General features: G+C 34.3%; 1 protein-coding gene across 1 annotated transcript in view; it reads left to right on the top strand.

Moving 5' to 3' along the window:
- The window catches only part of LOC134280706 (uncharacterized), a 31,193-nt gene extending 15,150 nt beyond the window's left edge, over window positions 1–16,043 (top strand). The window contains exons 2-3 of the mRNA XM_062763151.1: window positions 13,247–15,361; window positions 15,634–16,043. Coding sequence (XP_062619135.1) covers window positions 13,294–15,361; window positions 15,634–15,704 — 2,139 coding nt within the window. The 5' untranslated portion in view covers window positions 13,247–13,293 and the 3' untranslated portion in view covers window positions 15,705–16,043. The remainder of the gene's footprint in view (window positions 1–13,246; window positions 15,362–15,633) is intronic.
- The last annotated feature ends 3,324 nt before the right edge of the window (window positions 16,044–19,367 follow it).

The raw sequence follows: 19,367 nt of genomic DNA, 5'->3' as shown, positions 1-19,367 counted from the left end.
ATGTTCCACAGCGACGGTCAGGGCATTTGCTGACTGAATGCACATTATTTTGTTGAAAATGCGACTTGCATAATAAGCGACGGAGGTTTTTTGGTTGCCTCTTACTATTAATAAATTGGAAATTTTGAAGAACTTTTGACATTCTTTCGTCGGTTTTGAGAACTCCATTGAGGTGTTGAACAATTGGGGTCATGTTTCTATTTCTTGGGTTGTGGGTCGTAACGAAAGGAAGTATTTTCACCTCTGTATAGTGTCCGTAGACGGTGGATTAATTAATTGGTTACGGTCCAGTTGTTCGGCTTTTTTAATTCCATCCTCTATGATTTTTAAAGGATATTGCTGATCCAAAAGATACTCTTTCAATTCTCTAAGACGTTCCTTTCTTCGTGCCTCATCACTGACTATCGTACAGATTCTTCTTGATAAATTATATGGTATTGAACGTTTAGTATGTCTGGGGTGGCATGAACCGAAATGGAGGTACTGGTGTGTGTCTGTCGTTTTGTAGTATACATCAGTTGACAGTTTCTCTCCATTTCGAGTAATTAGGACGTCCAAAAATGATATACTTTCCAGATTCTCCTCCACAGTAAAATGAATGTCGGGATCAAGCTCATTTAGAATGTTGTGGAAAATGTCTATATTCATGTTGCTTACATTCCAAATGATGAAACAGTCATCAAGATATCTTTTCCATTTCTGTTTAATGTTAACAGCAGTAGTTGGATCAAACCGATCACTGATTTTCTCATACAGTATTTCTTCTAAATACCCTAATGTTAGAGTAGCGTAGGTTGGGGGCCATTTTGGTGCCCATTGCTGTTCCTTTGATTTGCTCGTAATGTTTATCACAAAAAGAAAAAGTATTGTTCTTCAATACTATTTCTGTGGCTTCTAAGATGAAATCTTTTGTGAATCGGTAATTAATTTTTTCTGGATGCTTGTCAATCCAATATTCCAAAGCCTTTGTCATTTTACTGTGGAGGAGAATCTGGAAAGTATATCATTTTTGGACGTCCTAATTACTCGAAATGGAGAGAAACTGTCAACTGATGTATACTACAAAACGACAGACACACACCAGTACCTCCATTTCGGTTCATGCCACCCCAGACATAGTAAACGTTCAATACCATATAATTTATCAAGAAGAATCTGTACGATAGTCAGTGATGAGGCACGAAGAAAGGAACGTCTTAGAGAATTGAAAGAGTATCTTTTGGATCAGCAATATCCTTTAAAAATCATAGAGGATGGAATTAAAAAAGCCGAACAACTGGACCGTAACCAATTAATTAATCCACCGTCTACGGATACTACAGAGGTGAAAATACTTCCTTTCGTTACGACCCACAACCCAAGAAATAGAAACATGACCCCAATTGTTCAACACCTCAATGGAGTTCTCAAAACCGACGAAAGAATGTCAAAAGTTCTTCAAAATTTCCAATTTATTAATAGTAAGAGGCAACCAAAAACCTCCGTCGCTTATTATGCAAGTCGCATTTTCAACAAAATAATGTGCATTCAGTCAGCAAATGCCCTGACCGTCGCTGTGGAACATGTCCGTACATAATAGAAGGAAATACCTTTAAAATCGGACTCAAAGATTTTAAAGTTAATGCTAATATGTCTTGTGGTTCTAAAAACGTGATATATTGTATAACGTGTGGAGGATGTGGACAATTTTACATCGGCGAGACTGGAACTACTCTCCGTACCCGTATCCGAATCCACAAACAACATATTCAACATCCGGAATATAGACAGGTCAAAGTAAGTGAACATCTGGACCACTGCGGTAACGGAAATTTTACCGTGTTCCCCTTTTACAAACTATTTACCGACAGCACGGTAGAAAGAAGAGAAAAAGAAAAACATTTTATAAAGTCTTTAAAACCAACTTTGAACAGTTTAACATAGTTTATTGTATATTGTATTTTATATATATGTATATTTATTTCTTATATGTTCAACATTATACGCTATTGCTTGTTTCCCGAACATTCATTGTAACGTCATTGTATTGTTGGCAACGTCATTACCATAACATTTTAACGTCAAATGTTTAAAGTAAAACGTCTGAAGAATTTGAACTGAAAGCGCTAACGTTTTACAACTTGTGTTGTCGTTTTTTCTTTTTTTAAATATATATATATATATATATATATATATATATATATATATATATATATATATATATATATATATATATATATATATATATATATATATAAAAGAAAAAGAAAATGAAGTTTCCAAATTTCATTTAAGTACGGGTCTCTGTAAGAATCAGACAATATGTGTATAAAAGTGAATCATGAGGGTTCTCAGAATTCGATGATTTTACACACATAGGTTTCTCTCACACTATGAACCACGTATGTAAAATGAAAATTATTTTTGGTCCTGGTTACTATGGAAACATGGCCAAAGAAATTTTCCCTAGCAACAGGTCAATTTTCAATGTGGATGGACAAATATATCACTAAACTTAGAGGCTTGAAATTGAATGTGAATATTACCAGAGGGGTTCTTAAAAAATATTATCAGAAAGATAAACATTTCAAGTGATAAAACCATGTAATACATAGAATTTTTATTTTAAGATATTTACCTTACGGGCAATGGAAGATATGCATGTTTTGCATTTTTTGCTGATTCAGCATTTTTGTTAATTTGGGCAATTTTCAAGGCCATATATCTCAAACTTCTGGCACAATACAAGAGTATGGTAAATTTTACATAAAGGCAGAGGAATATCCTTTTTGGAATTTAAATTCAAAAACGTGTGTTTTTTAATATTTACATTCGGTTGCCTAGCAACAAAAATGGATGTTTTGATTGAGGGAAAGAGACAAATTGTCAAAGATGCGAGTTATTTATGGAATTCAATCTTATCGGTGGATACCAAAATCAATTTTTAAAGTAAAAACATATTTCTGAGACTTCTTTATGAATTCAGGAATATTTTGCAAACACTAATCACCATAGCAACAGAAAATTCCTCATAGCAACAAAGAAAATAAATCCTCTTTTGACACGCACTCATATATGTTTGTAAAGATTATTGAGGGTTTGAAAGACCACAGTGATTTAAGAGCATCAGTACATTTTTTGCAATTTATAAGTCCCCTATAAGTCCCCAACCGATGAAACTGGAGGGCTACAGGTTTCCTCTGAGCCTGTCCGTTGGACTAGCTGTCCCCATGTCTGTGTGTAAGTCTGTCCTACTTGCCAATGGGTTTCCGAACTTAATTTCTAAACTCTTGCAGATATTGAGCTGAATTTCGGCATATGAGTGTATCTTGGTGAGTTACAGATTAATATTGAATGTAGTTACGCTTCATTGATTTTTGATAGATTTATGGCGTTTTAATTTTTCATAATGGTTTAAGATCGGGTTCGTGCCTCGCAAAATTCCAAAGGTCAACGTGGTAAACATGAAGCCAAAAGAAGATGTTGAAAAAATGAGTTTAATTTCCGTTATGTGTTTTATTTATTTTTTTTTTTAAATTAAAATCATGCAGAACCTCAAAATTTTAACATCAAACACTTTTACCTTGGTCATAACTTTTGCATATTATAAAATGACATTCTAGAGAAAAATGGGAAACCCGGTAGTGGACATGCATTGCTTGTGCAATAATCGCAGAATGCTTGTAAGGTAAACCTATGGCAACAACAATGAGCATGTAGCTATCATGAAAAGTTATTAAGCGCCATCATCAATAATGACCTGAACATTTATAGAGGAGCTGTACATGTGGTATGTACTGTCTCTGAATTTCTTAAAACTCCCTTTAAAGTCTTTGACATTGTTATTGAAAGTTATGCAAAAAATTGGTTGCTATGTGTCATTGTTACCATGGCAACATGTCATAAATTTTGAAAAAAAAATATGGCATATTTTAACATGTTCAGAATGTTATAGTTAACATTTGTACCTAGAGAAACAAGTGGCAAGGTTCCAGGCCATAAAAGTTAGACGAGTTTTCTTTCGATGTCAATCTCACAGTTACATGTAAAGGTTGAAATACATGTACAACAAAATATTAGAGGAAAAAGCCTTGAAACATTTTCCAGGGACGAAACCACAACAAGCCTTCAACTGTAAAATATGCATGTTTTTATTTCATCCTATATTTTAAAAAAAATCACATTTCTATATATATAACTCACTCAGATGATCAATATAAAGACATTGTTTTGGTCATAATTAATATAGATTTTCACATTTCAAAATTTTCAAACTTTATTCTTCCAAAAAGAGCAGTGCTAGGGAATTAAGCAGAAAAGAATATGCATCAATTAAAATTTGAAATAAAAGGCCTAGGGACCACATCCCTCACCTGAGCACCATAGCTGGGATCAAAGCAAAGTTCAGTTAAGCCTTGGAAAGATTAAATGTATTTGTGGTCCCAACCTACCCCTAAAAGGAAGGGGGTATGATGTCTTATTTCTTAATTGATACATGTATCCAATGTAACTTAAGTTCTTCCAGATAAGTACTATTTTAGGTGAGTCAGATAACAAGTTTCTTGTTTAAAGCTGAACACTACTCGTAAAAAGACATAGTCTGCCATATTTCCTGTTCTTCAAAGCTCTCCCTACAACCCATATATAAGGAGCAGATCGCTTATCACTTCAATGTATTTTGTTGTAAAAATCCGACAAGTGTAGACGTACATCTTACATAGCCGTGCTACTCGGTTGTGATGAAATTATCAAAGTTAACGTACTTTTTCCAAAGCAGGACAAACGTATCATGAAAAATACAGGTCGATAAATCATTTACAACAGAAAATGCACACAAAAACAAGGAATAAACGCAAAAAATTTAAAACTACTCAAGGGGTACTACATGTCGGCCACGAGTTTCGAGTGTGCAGTCGGGTGTAACAAAATCGAACTGTTCATATACCTTTACATATATCTTACAGTGCCTATTTATGAGAAATTTTCAGCTTTCCATGTAAATAGTACCCAAGAAAGCAAATTCCAAAAGCAGCAAGATATTACTTTAAACCACTGGTACTCTGTTTCCGTGGTTACACGGAAAAGAAGAAAATGATGAAATTTTCTTATGTTGATGGTGTTGCAAGGTCCTAGGGATGTATACATGTCACAATTGCAGATCTAGGGCCGGTGTGCCGGTCATCCCTCCTCCCTGTTTGAAGATTTTGTACATGTACAGTATACGTAGTGCATATAAAATTTGTATGTCCACTATCCTAAAATCAAGGAGAAAACATCTTTCATTTGTGGACCCCCACTAGTGCCTTGTCCTAAACCCACTAGAGACTTCAGTGCAGCCAAGGACCCCCTGCCCCCCTCCCAAACCCACCCCACGACAAAATTCCTTGATCGACTTTCTTGAATTTTGCTGTTTTTTTTTCTCAAGATAGGAGCATTAGCCCAATCTCAGTAAAGTAAACAGATAACTAATGAAACATGCAAATTTATGCTGAAGTCAGAAAATCTAGTAGGTACTGGTATTTTAAATAGTGCATTAAGGTACATTGATGACATTAGGTATTCTATTTATTTTATCTCAGTTTAGTTCAGTTTATTGAAGTCAAGAGACATATATCTCACAATTGTACATGTTTAATAACAAATATTACATGTATAATAATGAGTTTAACATGCAACATGTATAGTACATATTATATTTTCTATAATGTATAAACAAGTGAAAGGCACTGTTCTTGATGCACTCGCTTGTTGCACAAATTTTCCTAGATTACATAATTCTTTTTTATTCTGTGTAATAACATGACTAAGTGACTAAGTAACTATACTAATTTGAGGGCACTTGGTCTTCGGGAGTATTTATAGCACCTATGTACATTGTGCTACAGTTTCTATCGGACATGTACAGTTTTGCTAAGCCTAGCCAATGAAATCCATTTTCAATATTTACAATATGCAGTCATCATTATTTTCTACCCTTTTTGGAAACATGCTTGAAGAATACAATTATCACTACTTATTCCCTGACCAGTTCAAGAGGAAATTCGCCTAATTCACAATGTATTACCATAAATTGTTTTATGTACATGTATTCTGAAAAGGGTACACAGTGCGGTGTGCAGATATAATTATGTTTTGTTGTACAATTTTTAGTGTATTGATGTATACGGGTATACCTATTGAATACATCAAAACAACCCTCCTTTTAAATAACACTATATATCATTGTAAGTTGCAAAAACAGTTTGACTAATCTTTTGAAATTAATGCTTTTCAAGTTTAAAAAAAACACACACACACAAAATTAAAGAGAATTTGTACACTTCGATTGATTGATTGTGTATATTGTTAAACGTCTCTCTCTCTCGAAAATTCTTCACTCACATGGAGACGCCACCACTTGCCGGTCGAGAGCTGCAAATTTTGTCCTATTCTTTGCACTGATGGCCATTGAGCAGGGAGGGATCTTTGTCATGCCAGCACCTACTGCGACACGGGTCTCATCGGAAGGACCAGTCTTCACGTCCCACAGTGGGATTCGAACCCGGGACGTAAGGATTGACTCCTTACTTCGCGACTCTCGAGCTGACGCTTTAACCATTGCGCCACGCGAGCGACTGTAGACCTCGAAAAATGTATGTTGATTTTCGAAATCCATTGCTTGGTAAAAAGATATCATTTCAAAGTGATCAATAATGCTATGAACGCTAGGGATAGAAATTTACAGTGCAAAATATTAGGCTATAATTTTTTTAGTCCCATATTTATATGGCAAGTATTGACTTTGGAAAATTGCAGGCAATTTTTTCTGTATTTGTCCTGCTTAGGGCATTGATTCCCTATTGAGGTTTTGTAGATTTATTAAACCCAATTTGGACTATTGTTTCAATCCAGGGATGTAGCAACATGGGGCCGTTTGGGTTCGGGCTTCACCCCCCCCCCTCCAGTTTTTTTTTTCGAACGTAACTTATCACTGTAGGAAATATTTATTAAAAGGCACCCCCCAATTTTACAGTTACAGTTAAGGGAAATAAAGAAAATGTATTTTTGCATTAAAATAAAATCTGGTGCTAGCTGAAGGTGTGCTTTTATTGTAAAAAAAAAAAATTGAATAAAAATTTCATACACCAATTATACAAACAATGACATTTCAATAAATATTTTTTAAACAGCTGGAGCAATCCCCTGTACACCAAAATGCATTTTTTAACTTCATAAAAAGATTGTTCATTGGGAAAACTTAGTGTGGTAAAAATTGTAAATCATGCTAGTTTGAACATCTAACCGTCTAAGCAAGCTACTCTAAGTATCCATACAGTGTTACGTAGAGATTGTGTCGGTCACTGTCTGACCTGACATACGTCTACATTGTCTCTCATCAACGTGTTTTTAATGTAATATTTTTATTGCAAAATGTACCGGGGTCAGGGGAGAGTCAGGGCCGAGGCCCCTTCAATTGTCAGAATTTTCAAAGCAGAGGAATCTCGGGTTAAATGCATGAAAGCCAAAAAATGGAAAGGGAAAAGCACAGGGGCTTGCTCCCGGCGTGAAATAATTATTTATTTAAAACAATTATATCCAAGGGAAATAATTGGGAAGCAAAGATTCTTCAAAATGCATAAAAAAATCAATATTCACCTTTAAAATCCTTTTATGCATAGCATTTGCCCACCGATTTTTTTAATTTAAAATGTTAAATATAATAAGATATTGACCTTCATTTTTCTATGCTTAATTTGTAAATGATTGTATTTTTTTGTACTATGCCTTTAAAAACAACAAAATTTTCCATATTTTGATATTTTCCAGTACCTAACATGATAGCTGCAGAACTGTAGCTCTCCGAAAAAAATATTGATAGACTGGAGAGCTACAGTGCTACCTATTGAAAAAACTAATTAATTATTGCGCACAAAATGTTGCGCTTCTGTATGGATTAATTCTTCCAAATTCTTACCTCAATTGGAAAAAATGTAGATTTCAAAAAAATTCCGTACTCTTCAATTAAGTACTTTCGTAGTTGACATCTACACGAAGCGCGTTGGGTCGAATTGTCTTAAAAACCAAAATGGCAGTATTTAAACACGAAATGTTTCGATGATCTCGATTTCAGGGCCAGGAGGGCTATAAAGAACAACTATAAGGTTGTGGAAACAGTGAAATATTATGCTAGGAATACACTGTTAGTAATATTTTGAGATTATAGTTTTAAAAACATGGAGAAATAAATCGATAAACAGCGCACTTTTTTGTGCGCAATAAACATACAGATTTCTCAATGGGTGGCACTGTAACTCTCCGATCTGTCTTTTTTTTTTTGGGGGGGGGGGGGGGGGAGAGACTATAGATCTGCAGCTACTAACATGACCACTAACAAGTGTGAAATTAAAATTGAACCGTAAACATTGTTGTTTGAATCTCTAGCATTGGTTTTAAAAAAAATAAACACAAATTTAGCAATCTCCTTTCATTTCTGGACATCATGAAAAGAGCAGATTTTCATGCTTTACAGAAATGAGAAAGTTTGTATCCTGTTTCCATGGCAACCGAGGTTATAATTCAAAATTACTTCCAAATTTCACAATCAATCACACATTTGTTTAAAATTATGATAGAAAAAATCCAAATCTGTAACTACGAATTGCCAACCAATTTTGATAATTACGGAGAATTGGTCTTAAAATGCATACGTACAGAGACTTTAGAGAATAACTTTAGCTCCTTGTTATGTATAATTTTATTAACGTTGTAAGCTCAGTAATATTGCTATGCGTTAATAAAGATCAAAAACTACTATTGTTAAAGTTCAACACTATATTTTAATAGTTACCAAGTAAACATTTCTAGACGAAAATAATCAAATCTGTGAATGAGTGCATGTCAAATGTGAATTTATTTTCTTTGTTGCTATGGGGAACTTTCTGTTGCTATGGTGATTAGTATTTGCAAAATATTCCTGAATTCATAATGAGGTCTCAGAAATATGTTTTTACTTTAAAAATTGATTTTGGTATCCACCGATAAGATTTAATTCCATAAATAACTCGCATATTTGACAATTTGTCTCTTTCTCTTAATCAAAACATCCATTTTTGTTGCTAGGCAACCGAATGTAAATATTAAAAAACACACGTTTTTGAATTTAAATTCCAAAAAGGATATTCCTCTGCCTTTATGTAAAATTTACCATACTCTTGTATTGTGCCAGAAGTTTGAGATATATGGCCTTGAAAATTGCCCAAATTAACAAAAATGCTGAATCAGCAAAAAATGCAAAACATGCATATCTTCCATTGCCCGTAAGGGAAATATCTTAAAATAAAAATTCTATGTATTACATGGTTTTATCACTTGAAATGTTTATCTTTATGATAACGTTATTTAAGAACCCCTCTGGTAATATTCACATTCAATTTCAAGCCTCTAAGTTTAGTGATTTATTTGTCCATCCACATTGAAAATTGACCGGTTGCTAGGGAAAATTTCTTTGGCCATGTTTCCATAGTAACCAGGACCCAAAATAATTTTCATTTTACATACATGGTTAATAGTGTAAGAGAAACCTATGTGTGTAAAATCATCCAATTCTGAGAACCCTCATGATTCACCTTTTGTCTGATTCTTACAGAGACCTGTACTTAACACAAGCGCTTTCTGGATTTCATTATCCGTCTTCAGGTGTACATAAATTGAACTGATTGTTTTGCTTAGTAACGTTAACTATGACGTCATGACGTCATGAGAGTCTTTGCAGGGAAGGAAGTAATCTATGACGTCATAGTATGGTTACGTTACGCAAAGGTTAGGGAAAATCAAATTGGACAATAATGGACAATAAATCACATATTTCTCAGTCTCAATAAACAAAGCAAACAGAAATTCTAATTGATGATATATAAATTAGGTAATTTCTCAATGTTAATGTTCGTTCAGTTTTGGTGAAAAAAGATTTATGAAGTAGTTTTCTTTTGCTAATCTCATCGCAGTGGAATCGTTCCTAAGTTTATAAAAGGGGAACACACAGTAGTTTCCTTGTGAGCAAATATCAAAATGTTCACTACATGGCGTGTTTCTGAGGCTCGGATTGTTAATTTGTTGGCGATGTACGCGCATGCGGGCGGTTAATTGGGTCCCGGTCTGGCCGATGTATTCCTCTCCGCAGTTGTTACACGTAATACAATAAAGGAGGTTTTTGCTCTTGCAGGTCATATTTTCATTCACAAGAAATGTTTTTCCACACTTGAAAATAATAGAGGATCCTGTTCGTAGGTTAGGACAGGTACCGCATCTCCGATCACCGCATCTTGTTACGGAATATTGTTCTGGAGTGGTGTTGAATTTAGCTCTGGTCAATAGTCTTTTTAAATTTGGCGGTTGTCTTTGGCTGCGAATCAAATCCGATATTGGTATAAGTTGATGAAGATCATTATCCCGTTCAATGATGGTAAAAATTTTTCTTGCCTCTTGAAATATATTAATGTGTTTCGGATTGAATGTTGTTACAAAAGGGATTAAGAATAGATCTTTGTCCTTTTTTCTGGTTGTTCTTAAAATATGCTGCGGAATTTTCTTGGATTCTTCTATGGCAGAAAGGATAAGATTTTCTGGATAATGTTGTGCTAGAAGAAATGTTCTTATTATAAAAGAGGGAAGAAAAATCATAACGGATCTCTATTACAAGAGCACAGACTCCCATCAATATTTGATTTTCAACTCATGCCATCCCTCCCATACTAAACGAAACATCCCATTCAATATGGCCAGGCGAATTTGTACTATTGTTATTGATGAGGATCGCAGAAATACAAGACTGTGTGAACTAAGAATTTTTCTTTCTAGACAAAAATATCCATCAAAATTAATTGAGGCTGCTATACAAAAGGCAAAGGAAATACCCATTAACGAATTACGTACTATTAGACATCACGAAGAGGAGAGCAACGATAAGATCCCTTTTGTTCTAACCCACAACCCAAGAAAACACAACATCTTTAAAACCGCCAAACAATTTTTCCCTATTATTCAACAATCAGAAACGTTAAGGGACCTTATTAAACCAAAGGATATACTACACAGCAGGCGTCAACCTCCCAATTTGAAAAAGATTCTTACCACTGCCAAATTTACATCGAACCCAGAAAAACCGATGGTTTCTAAGTGCGAGGATCCACGATGCGGAACCTGTCAAGTTTTAAAAACCGGCCAAACTATTATTTTTAAAAACGGAATGAAGTTTGACGTTAAATCTTCGATGACGTGTAAATCTAAAAACCTTATATACTGTATGACGTGTCCTTCATGTGAGAAAAATTATATAGGACAAACCGGAACCAAATTAGCCGACCGTGTTCGCGTGCACAAACAACAGATTAAGGATCCGACCATACGAAACACGCCATGTAGTGAACACTTTGATTCTTGTGGCAAAGGACATTTTTATATATTTCCTTTTTACAAAATAAAAGAGGAAAATGAACAATTACGGAAAGCCAAAGAACAATATTTTATAAATCTGTTTAAACCAAAATTGAACTGTTAAAAGGAATTTATATCAAATTATTTTATTATGTACATTTTATATAAAATGTCTCCATTACTGTACATTTATAATAGGCGATTAACTTTGATCAGATGAACTATTACGTCACAATCATTATGTTTAACGTTGCCTACACAACGTCACGAGAATGACGTCATAATGTAACTTGTTTACAATTTCAAATCTACTGATGAGCCCGCATGGGGCGAAAGCGCTTTAGATAAAAGTTTGAGTTTATCATTTGAATTTGGATTTTATATATATATATATATATATATATATATATATATATATATATATATATATATATATATATATATATATATATATATATATATATATATATATATATATATATATATATATATATATATATATATATATATATATATATATATATATATATATATATATATATATATATATATATGTACATGTACTGTTTAACCATAAATAATAACATATGTTTGATATCTGCTAGCTTAACTTTTTTGAAATGCAAAATTGAAGGCTGCTTTTATACAGGCATTTTTAAGCACAATGAAAAACAATCTCAACTCTGAATAAATCAGATTCATCACGTGCACAGACCTTAATAACCAAATAATACAAAACAGAACAAAAAATGTCTTTCCTAGGGTCAATGAACAAATCAAGTTGAATAAAAACACCCAACAGATTTAGAACTTTAAACATTTTAAAATGTTCCTCTCCATAATAAAACGCAGAAAACCTGCATGCGTGTAATTCAATATTGTTTAGAGCATTTGCTCATGTTTGAGATCATAACAGCGTGCTTACAAACTACTTCGTGTTTACAAAATAGAAAAAAAGGTTAGTATTCTTCGTTAGCGTGTCCTTAAAATATTTTGAAGAAAAAACAATTTTCAAAACCATGCCAGTTTTGAAAATTTAATTGTAATTTTAACACTCTCAACAACCTAACTCAGTTTGAATTAACTTAGCTGTACAGAATTCCAAACAAAAGGAGTCCAGGATAGGGAGTAATCCTCAAGTCAATGTTCAAATCCATCCGGGACATGAAAACTGATCCTTCGGATAAGATTGTGTATTCCAAGGTCCAATGTCGCTGTAGGGGTTTGCATATAAAAGGTTCTTCAATGTCAAAGGCTCTAAGTGTCGTGTGCAGATCTACTTTTGTGCGCCTTTCGAGGAAGTGATGGTATATCTCAGTATGTGTGAAATATTCAAAAAATGAACGTTAAAAAACATACAATCAATCAAAAAAGACCCTCCAAAATAAATCTATAACCGGGGCCATCTTTAAATAAATGATAGTCATTGCTTTTTATCTACTCGGGCTAATTTTGGGTCGGTAGGTAGGTGGAAACATATTTTTTCCAAAAAATTTTATTTGTGGACAGGACGCTAGGAATAAAAATGTGTCCTGGAATGTGAAAAAAGTTTTAGTCGGGTCATTTGAAAACAGTCGATCGAGAGAGGGCAACCAAACACTTTTTTTAAGATAACCGGGTAGACAAAGGATTTACGGCACATGACATTCATGAAAATACTTCCCGAATAGACTGAAATATTTTATCCCGAATTAGATTTTATTGGACGAACCTCTATCGATTGTTTTATTTACAGTTCTAAATAAAAGAAGATATAAAAAAACATTTCAGTGTATTTTATCCATACCTGTATGAATTGACAGGAAAAGTTTATATATGCAGGATCATTAATAATAATATTTTTTTTTATTTACAGGTCAAATTTACATTCTACAAGAAATCGTGCAATCTGACGAGTAAAACATGAATCGTTACCATTCCCTTCTGAGTGTTTCTTTGTACTTATTCCTTCATATCGTGGTTCAAGGATACTGGAAAAGTCCAGAAGACGGTCCAACATGCAAGGTAAACACGTGCAGAGAAAATGATCCTGTTTGCGAATGTTCCCTAACAATAGAACACAGACTGACTATGATGTCATTGAAAGATCCTATAATGCTCGTGCCTTCCAAAGGCAGGCTTCGGCGATATGATAACATTTCCTATCTACCTGATTCAGTGGTTGCTGACGTTATTACGACAGATGGCTATCAGTCCCGGCTTGTCATCGCTATTAACGATAGGTTTCCAGGACCAACCATAGAAGCTTTTGAAGGTCAAAGAATGATAATCCATGTAAGAAATCTAATGCATACTGATTCAACAACTGTACACTGGCATGGTATGCATCAACGAGGCACCCCGCATTCAGATGGTGTTGCCTTCATAAGTCAATGTCCAATTTTGCCAGGACATATGTTTACTTATAAATTCACAGCCAGTCCCCACGGGAGCAGCTTTTACCATGCACATATTGGAGACCAGCGTAGTATGGGATTATACGGAGGACTGATTATTTACCCAAGACACAAATTTTATCCACAACCACAAATTGGCTTCACGGTTCTTCTACAGGACTGGAACCACAATGATCAACCGGAATCATTATATCAGCGTATGCTTAATGGTGTGTACAAGTTTAATGGTATGGCACCAATATTAGTAAGTACCACTCAGTCTGTGGACGGTGCTAATTTCAGTCGATTTCATTTCCAATCTGGGCTCATAAATGGCAAAGGGAGGTTCTGGTTCTGGTCACAGGCACAGAATACCATGGACCATAATGGTGCCCCGCTTGAAGTTTTTAAGGTCAAACCACAGCAAACGTACAGATTCCGAGTAATAAATGCTGCTACGCTTTATCCTTTCCGTGTTTTTGTACAAGATCATCCAGAACTTACAGTCGTGGCATCTGACGGTTTTGAAATTGTCAAAGGAACTGGAAAGGATAGTCAAGCAATCGTCGTTGAATCATTCATTATTCATCCTGGGGAGAGGTATGATTTTTTCCTGTACACAGGAAAGGCCATAAACTCATATTTGTTGGTAGCTGAAAGCATAGAAGTAATACCTGTCCTTTATGATTATCATGCTGCAGAAGCAATTATTCAATATGAAGGCTCATCAACGTCCTATATTTCATTTAGAGCTAATAATCAAGAATACTGTACCAGTATGAAACCGTGTATAACATTCAATTGTCCCTACAAATACTACCCATCCAATCTAAATAGACAATGCCTTACTTACGATGAAGCTAATAGTAATGAACCAAACTCGACTAGTGACGAAGTAGCTACTGTTTCGGAGACATTGTTTTTCAATTTTGCTTTTCCTGGCGAGCCGGGAAATACCCCCGGATCAGTTAATGGACATGCGTTTGTACCTCCTCTAGCCCCAATACTCACAGAGCCAAGTAATAATCTGCGAACTGTCTGCAATACCTCACTTTGCCAATTTGATTCAATTTGTGCTTGCACATATTCCGTCAATCTTGAATTTGGAAAGGTGTATCAATTTGTTCTTACAAACATTGGCAGTGGGCGCGGATGGTCTCATCCAGTTCATCTTCATGGTCATTATTTCTTTGTCTACAAAATGGGATTCGGTGAATACAATGAAAATACGGCGAAATTTATATCTGAAACAGATGACATTGAATGCGAGAAATCTAACACAACTAATTATTGCAATTCTGCTAAATGGCGGAATGAAACATGGAATAGTTACATACCAGGCTCTAAAACCAGCTACCCTCCAGAGAAGGACACAATAATAATTCCAACAGGTGGATACGTGGTTATTCGATTTAAAGCGAATAACCCTGGCGCCTGGTTCTTCCATTGTCATATTGATCTTCATAATACCAATGGCATGGGAATGGTTCTACTCGAGTCGCCTTCTAGGTATCCTCAAACTCCTGATCGGTTCCAAAAATGTGGGGACTACAGTCAAAATGGAAATCCATCCAACGGATCACGCTATTTGATGAGTAAATATAATTATTTTAGTATTATTATCTTAATACTAAATTATTATAATTATCTTATTGGGCAAATTTCGAAAAAGAATTATTAATATTCAGACATTTTCACAGAGTTTGTAAGTATATGGTTTAAGTTATCTTCTTTCAAATCTGTGTTATGTTCTTTTGATGCTCTATAGTTTATTAATTTTTCAAGAATACGTATAATATTCGGGAGCGTTGATGGTGGATAATAGGAGGAGGAATGATAAAACAATTATTCGCTGTTTAATTTCCAGATAAACTCTTCCTGTTGTTTGCTATGCTTGGTGGTTTTTGGTGCAAGATGCTGATCCAGAATAGCGGATAAAAATCAAACAAAGAAGAAGAATGTCTGATCTTAAACTTTTTTTTAAACTGTACGTTAAATAATTTAACGTTGATTATTCAACACTTTTATGTTGTTTACTTTTGAGGTGTTATTTTTGTAGACTATTTTTAAAGATTAAACTTGATTACTTGCGATATAATTATAGTTTTCATTGTTGAATATTTTGCAGTAAATGTATTATATGTTTTATTGTACCCCATGTACCAATATTTTGGTTTGGGAGAATAAATTCAACTTGAACTTGAGCAGATATGGACAATTAATATTTTCATTTAAATATTTGTCTACTGTGTAAATATAATTTTTCATTGTTTAATATATTTTGTAAAGTTTTGACTTGTTTGTTTTTAATAAATAACAATAATATAATTCAAAAAAGAGGTTTTTAATTCTAATTATGTATCTTTCAAGCAAAGGCAAAACCATGTTTACAATAAAGACTATAAAGAAGAAAGGTGAACATTCTGAGTGAAATGCTTATATTTACATTCGAGGTAATTTTCTTTATGAAATCCATTAGAAATCCCCGACGTTCAAATTTCTATAACACACGCGAAACCTTGTCACCGCGCGTTAGAATACACAGTAGGAACTACATGCATTTTCAATATTTAGGAACAACAAAATGCATATTGTTTTGACTCAATTTCATTTAAAAAAAACTACCTTTTTAAAATGAAAATAAAATCACAACAAATGTGCATTAAAATTTAATTTGTCATTTTTTTTCCTCGCAATGTTTATTTGCGTTATTTAACTTTCCAATGTCACAAACGGCTTTTCAACGTCACGAACGGCTATTACGTTTATTAAGCACACCAATACCGAAGGGCGCTAAATTCAGATTAAACATGAACGAAATAAACAATTATGATAAAGGAAAATTAGAGAATTTAAATATAAGCATTGAATTCGTATTTTGGGATGTCTTCGGTCCTATAACACACCTGGCTATGCCGACAAATTATCATACCGCGAAATATTCAATTTGTCGGCACGGCCAGGTGTGTTATAGGACCGAAGACATCCCAAAATATGAATTCAATGCTTAAATATTTACATTCAGTGTAGTTTTCTTTATGAAATCCATTAGAAGTTCACGACGTTCAAATTTCTATTACACACGCGAAACCTTGTCACCGCGCGTTAGAATACACAGTAGGAACTACATGCATTTTCAAAATTCAGGAACAACAAAATGTATATTGTTCTGACTCAAATTCATTTTTAAAAAAAACTACCCTTTTAAAATTAACATAAAATACAACAAATGTGCATTACAAATTAATTTGTCATTTTTTCCTCGCAATGTTTATTTGCCTTATTTAACTTTCCAACGTCACAAACGGTTTTGCAACGTCACGAACGGCTATTACGTTTATTAAGCACACCAATTAATACCGAAGGGCGCTAAATTCACAATAAACATGAACGAAATAAAGAATTATGATAAAGGAAAATTAGAGAGTGTAAATATAGGCATTGAATTCATATTTTGGGGTGTCTTTGGTCATATAACACACCTGGCCGTGCCGACAAATTATCATACCGCGCTAACGCGCGGTATTCAGTTTGTCGGCACGGTCAGGTGTGTTATAGGACCAAAGACATCCCAAAATATGAATTCAATGCTTAAATAACACGCGAAACCTTGCCACAGCGCGGTAGAATACACAGTAGGAACTACATGCATTTTTCAATATTTAGGAATACCAAAATGTATATTGTTTTGAATCAATTTCATTTTTTAAAAAAATACTCTTTTAAATTTAATATAAAATACAGCAAATGTGCATTAAAAACTAATGCCATTTTATTTCCTCGCAATGTTTATTTGCGTTATTAAACTTTCCAACGTCACAAAAGGCTTTTCAATTAACGTCACGAACGGCTATTCCATTTATTAAGCACACCAATACCGAAGGGCGCTAAATTCACATTAAACAAGAATTTGGAAATAAACATTTATGATAAAGGAAAATTAGAGAATATGCTTAAATAGTGCGTCGTTTAGGTAAAAGAAAAACATTCATCCAACTCCGAAGTATTCACATCAATTTGCAAAAACCTAACAAACTTCAAAGTATTCTCATCAACAAAGCCTCGTATACAAAAATTTCACAAAGATTGAAATTGTATGTCTGTGAAATAGCATACTCAATCTAAAGAGGGAAAAATAATAATCTCTTCGTAGTCCAATTTTCTCTTCTAATACATAAAATGGATCTCCATTTTTTTCTTTATTATTTTTTTTTTATATATGTGCAAAAATACACATGAGTAATAAGGAGCAAAGAACCATTTTACATTAAGGTAGTCCAATCCACAGGTTAATAAAATTAACAGTTAAGTAATCAAAAATACTCATAAAAGTATCTCTAAATCCAAAAAATTATGTAAATTTATCCACAGTATATCTTTAAAGTTAATCATATTATATAGAGAAAATTGTTAAATCTCCAATACTTTGCAGAAACATAGGTAATCAAAGATTACGAAGCTCACCTCGATGAATGTTATCAGTTTAAGTAATGCAAATCTCACATCATATTTTCTTAATATTAAGTATTCATATCAACAACAATATTTTTGCAAGTTGTGTGTAACCCCTTACATGGCATATACACATTTCTATGCATGTAGCTTGAAAAACATGTATCATGTAAACAAATATTCATAATTCTAATACTGCAGATATCAATGACTTCAAGTTCATTTGGATTGATCTGTTCCCAAAACTTTATTCTGGTCTCTTGTACGAAAATATAGGTCAGATCCAGCATCCGAAGCAAGTCTGATAGTGTCCATCCTTAGATGCATCATCCATGCAAGTTTGGTTTAGCTAGGGCTTATAGTTACTTGGGAATGAAAATGTAGGTCAGATCAAGCATTCGAAGCAAGTCTGGTAGTGCCCATCCCTAGATACATCATCCATGCAAGTTTGGTTTAGCTAGGGCTTATAGTTACTTGGGAATGAAAATGTAGGTCAGATCCAGCATCCGAAGCAAGTCTGGTAGTGTCCATCCTAAGATGCATCATCCATGCAAGTTTGGTTTAGCTAGGGCTTATAGTTACTTGGGAATGAAAATGTAGGTCAGATCCAGCATCCGAAGCAAGTCTGGTAGTGTCCATCCCTAGATATATCATCCATGCAAGTTGGATTTAGCTAGGGCTTATAGTTACTTGGGAATGAAAATGTAGGTCAGATCCAGCATCCAAAGCAAGTCTGATAGTGTCCATCCTCAGATGCATCATCCATGCAAGTTAGGTCCAAATAGAGCTTATAGTTACTTGGGAATGAAAATGTAGGTCAGATCCAGCATCCGAAGCAAGTCTGGTAGTGTCCATCCCTAGATGCATCATCCATGCAAGTTTGGTCCAAATAGGGCTTATAGTTCCTGTAGAATGGACCTGCTCCAAAAACTTTAACCTGGTCACTCATCTGGAAAATGTAGGTCAGATCCAGCATCCGAAGCAAGTTTTGTAGTGTCCTTTCCTAGATGCATCATCCATGCAAGTTTGGTCCACGTAGGGCTTATAGTTCCTTGGGAATAGACCTGCTCCAAAAGCTTTAACCTGGTCACTCATCTGGAAAATGTAGGTCAGATCCAGCATCCGAAGTAAGTCTGGTAGTGTTCATCC

Source organism: Saccostrea cucullata, unplaced genomic scaffold, assembly GCF_032062105.1.
Source record: "Saccostrea cucullata isolate Sc308-1 unplaced genomic scaffold, CSIRO_AGI_Scuc_v1 ctg6012, whole genome shotgun sequence".
Taxonomy (NCBI): Eukaryota; Metazoa; Mollusca; class Bivalvia; order Ostreida; family Ostreidae; genus Saccostrea; species Saccostrea cuccullata.
Note: the sequence above shows the minus strand (reverse complement) of the source record. Positions and strands in the feature narration are given on the sequence as shown.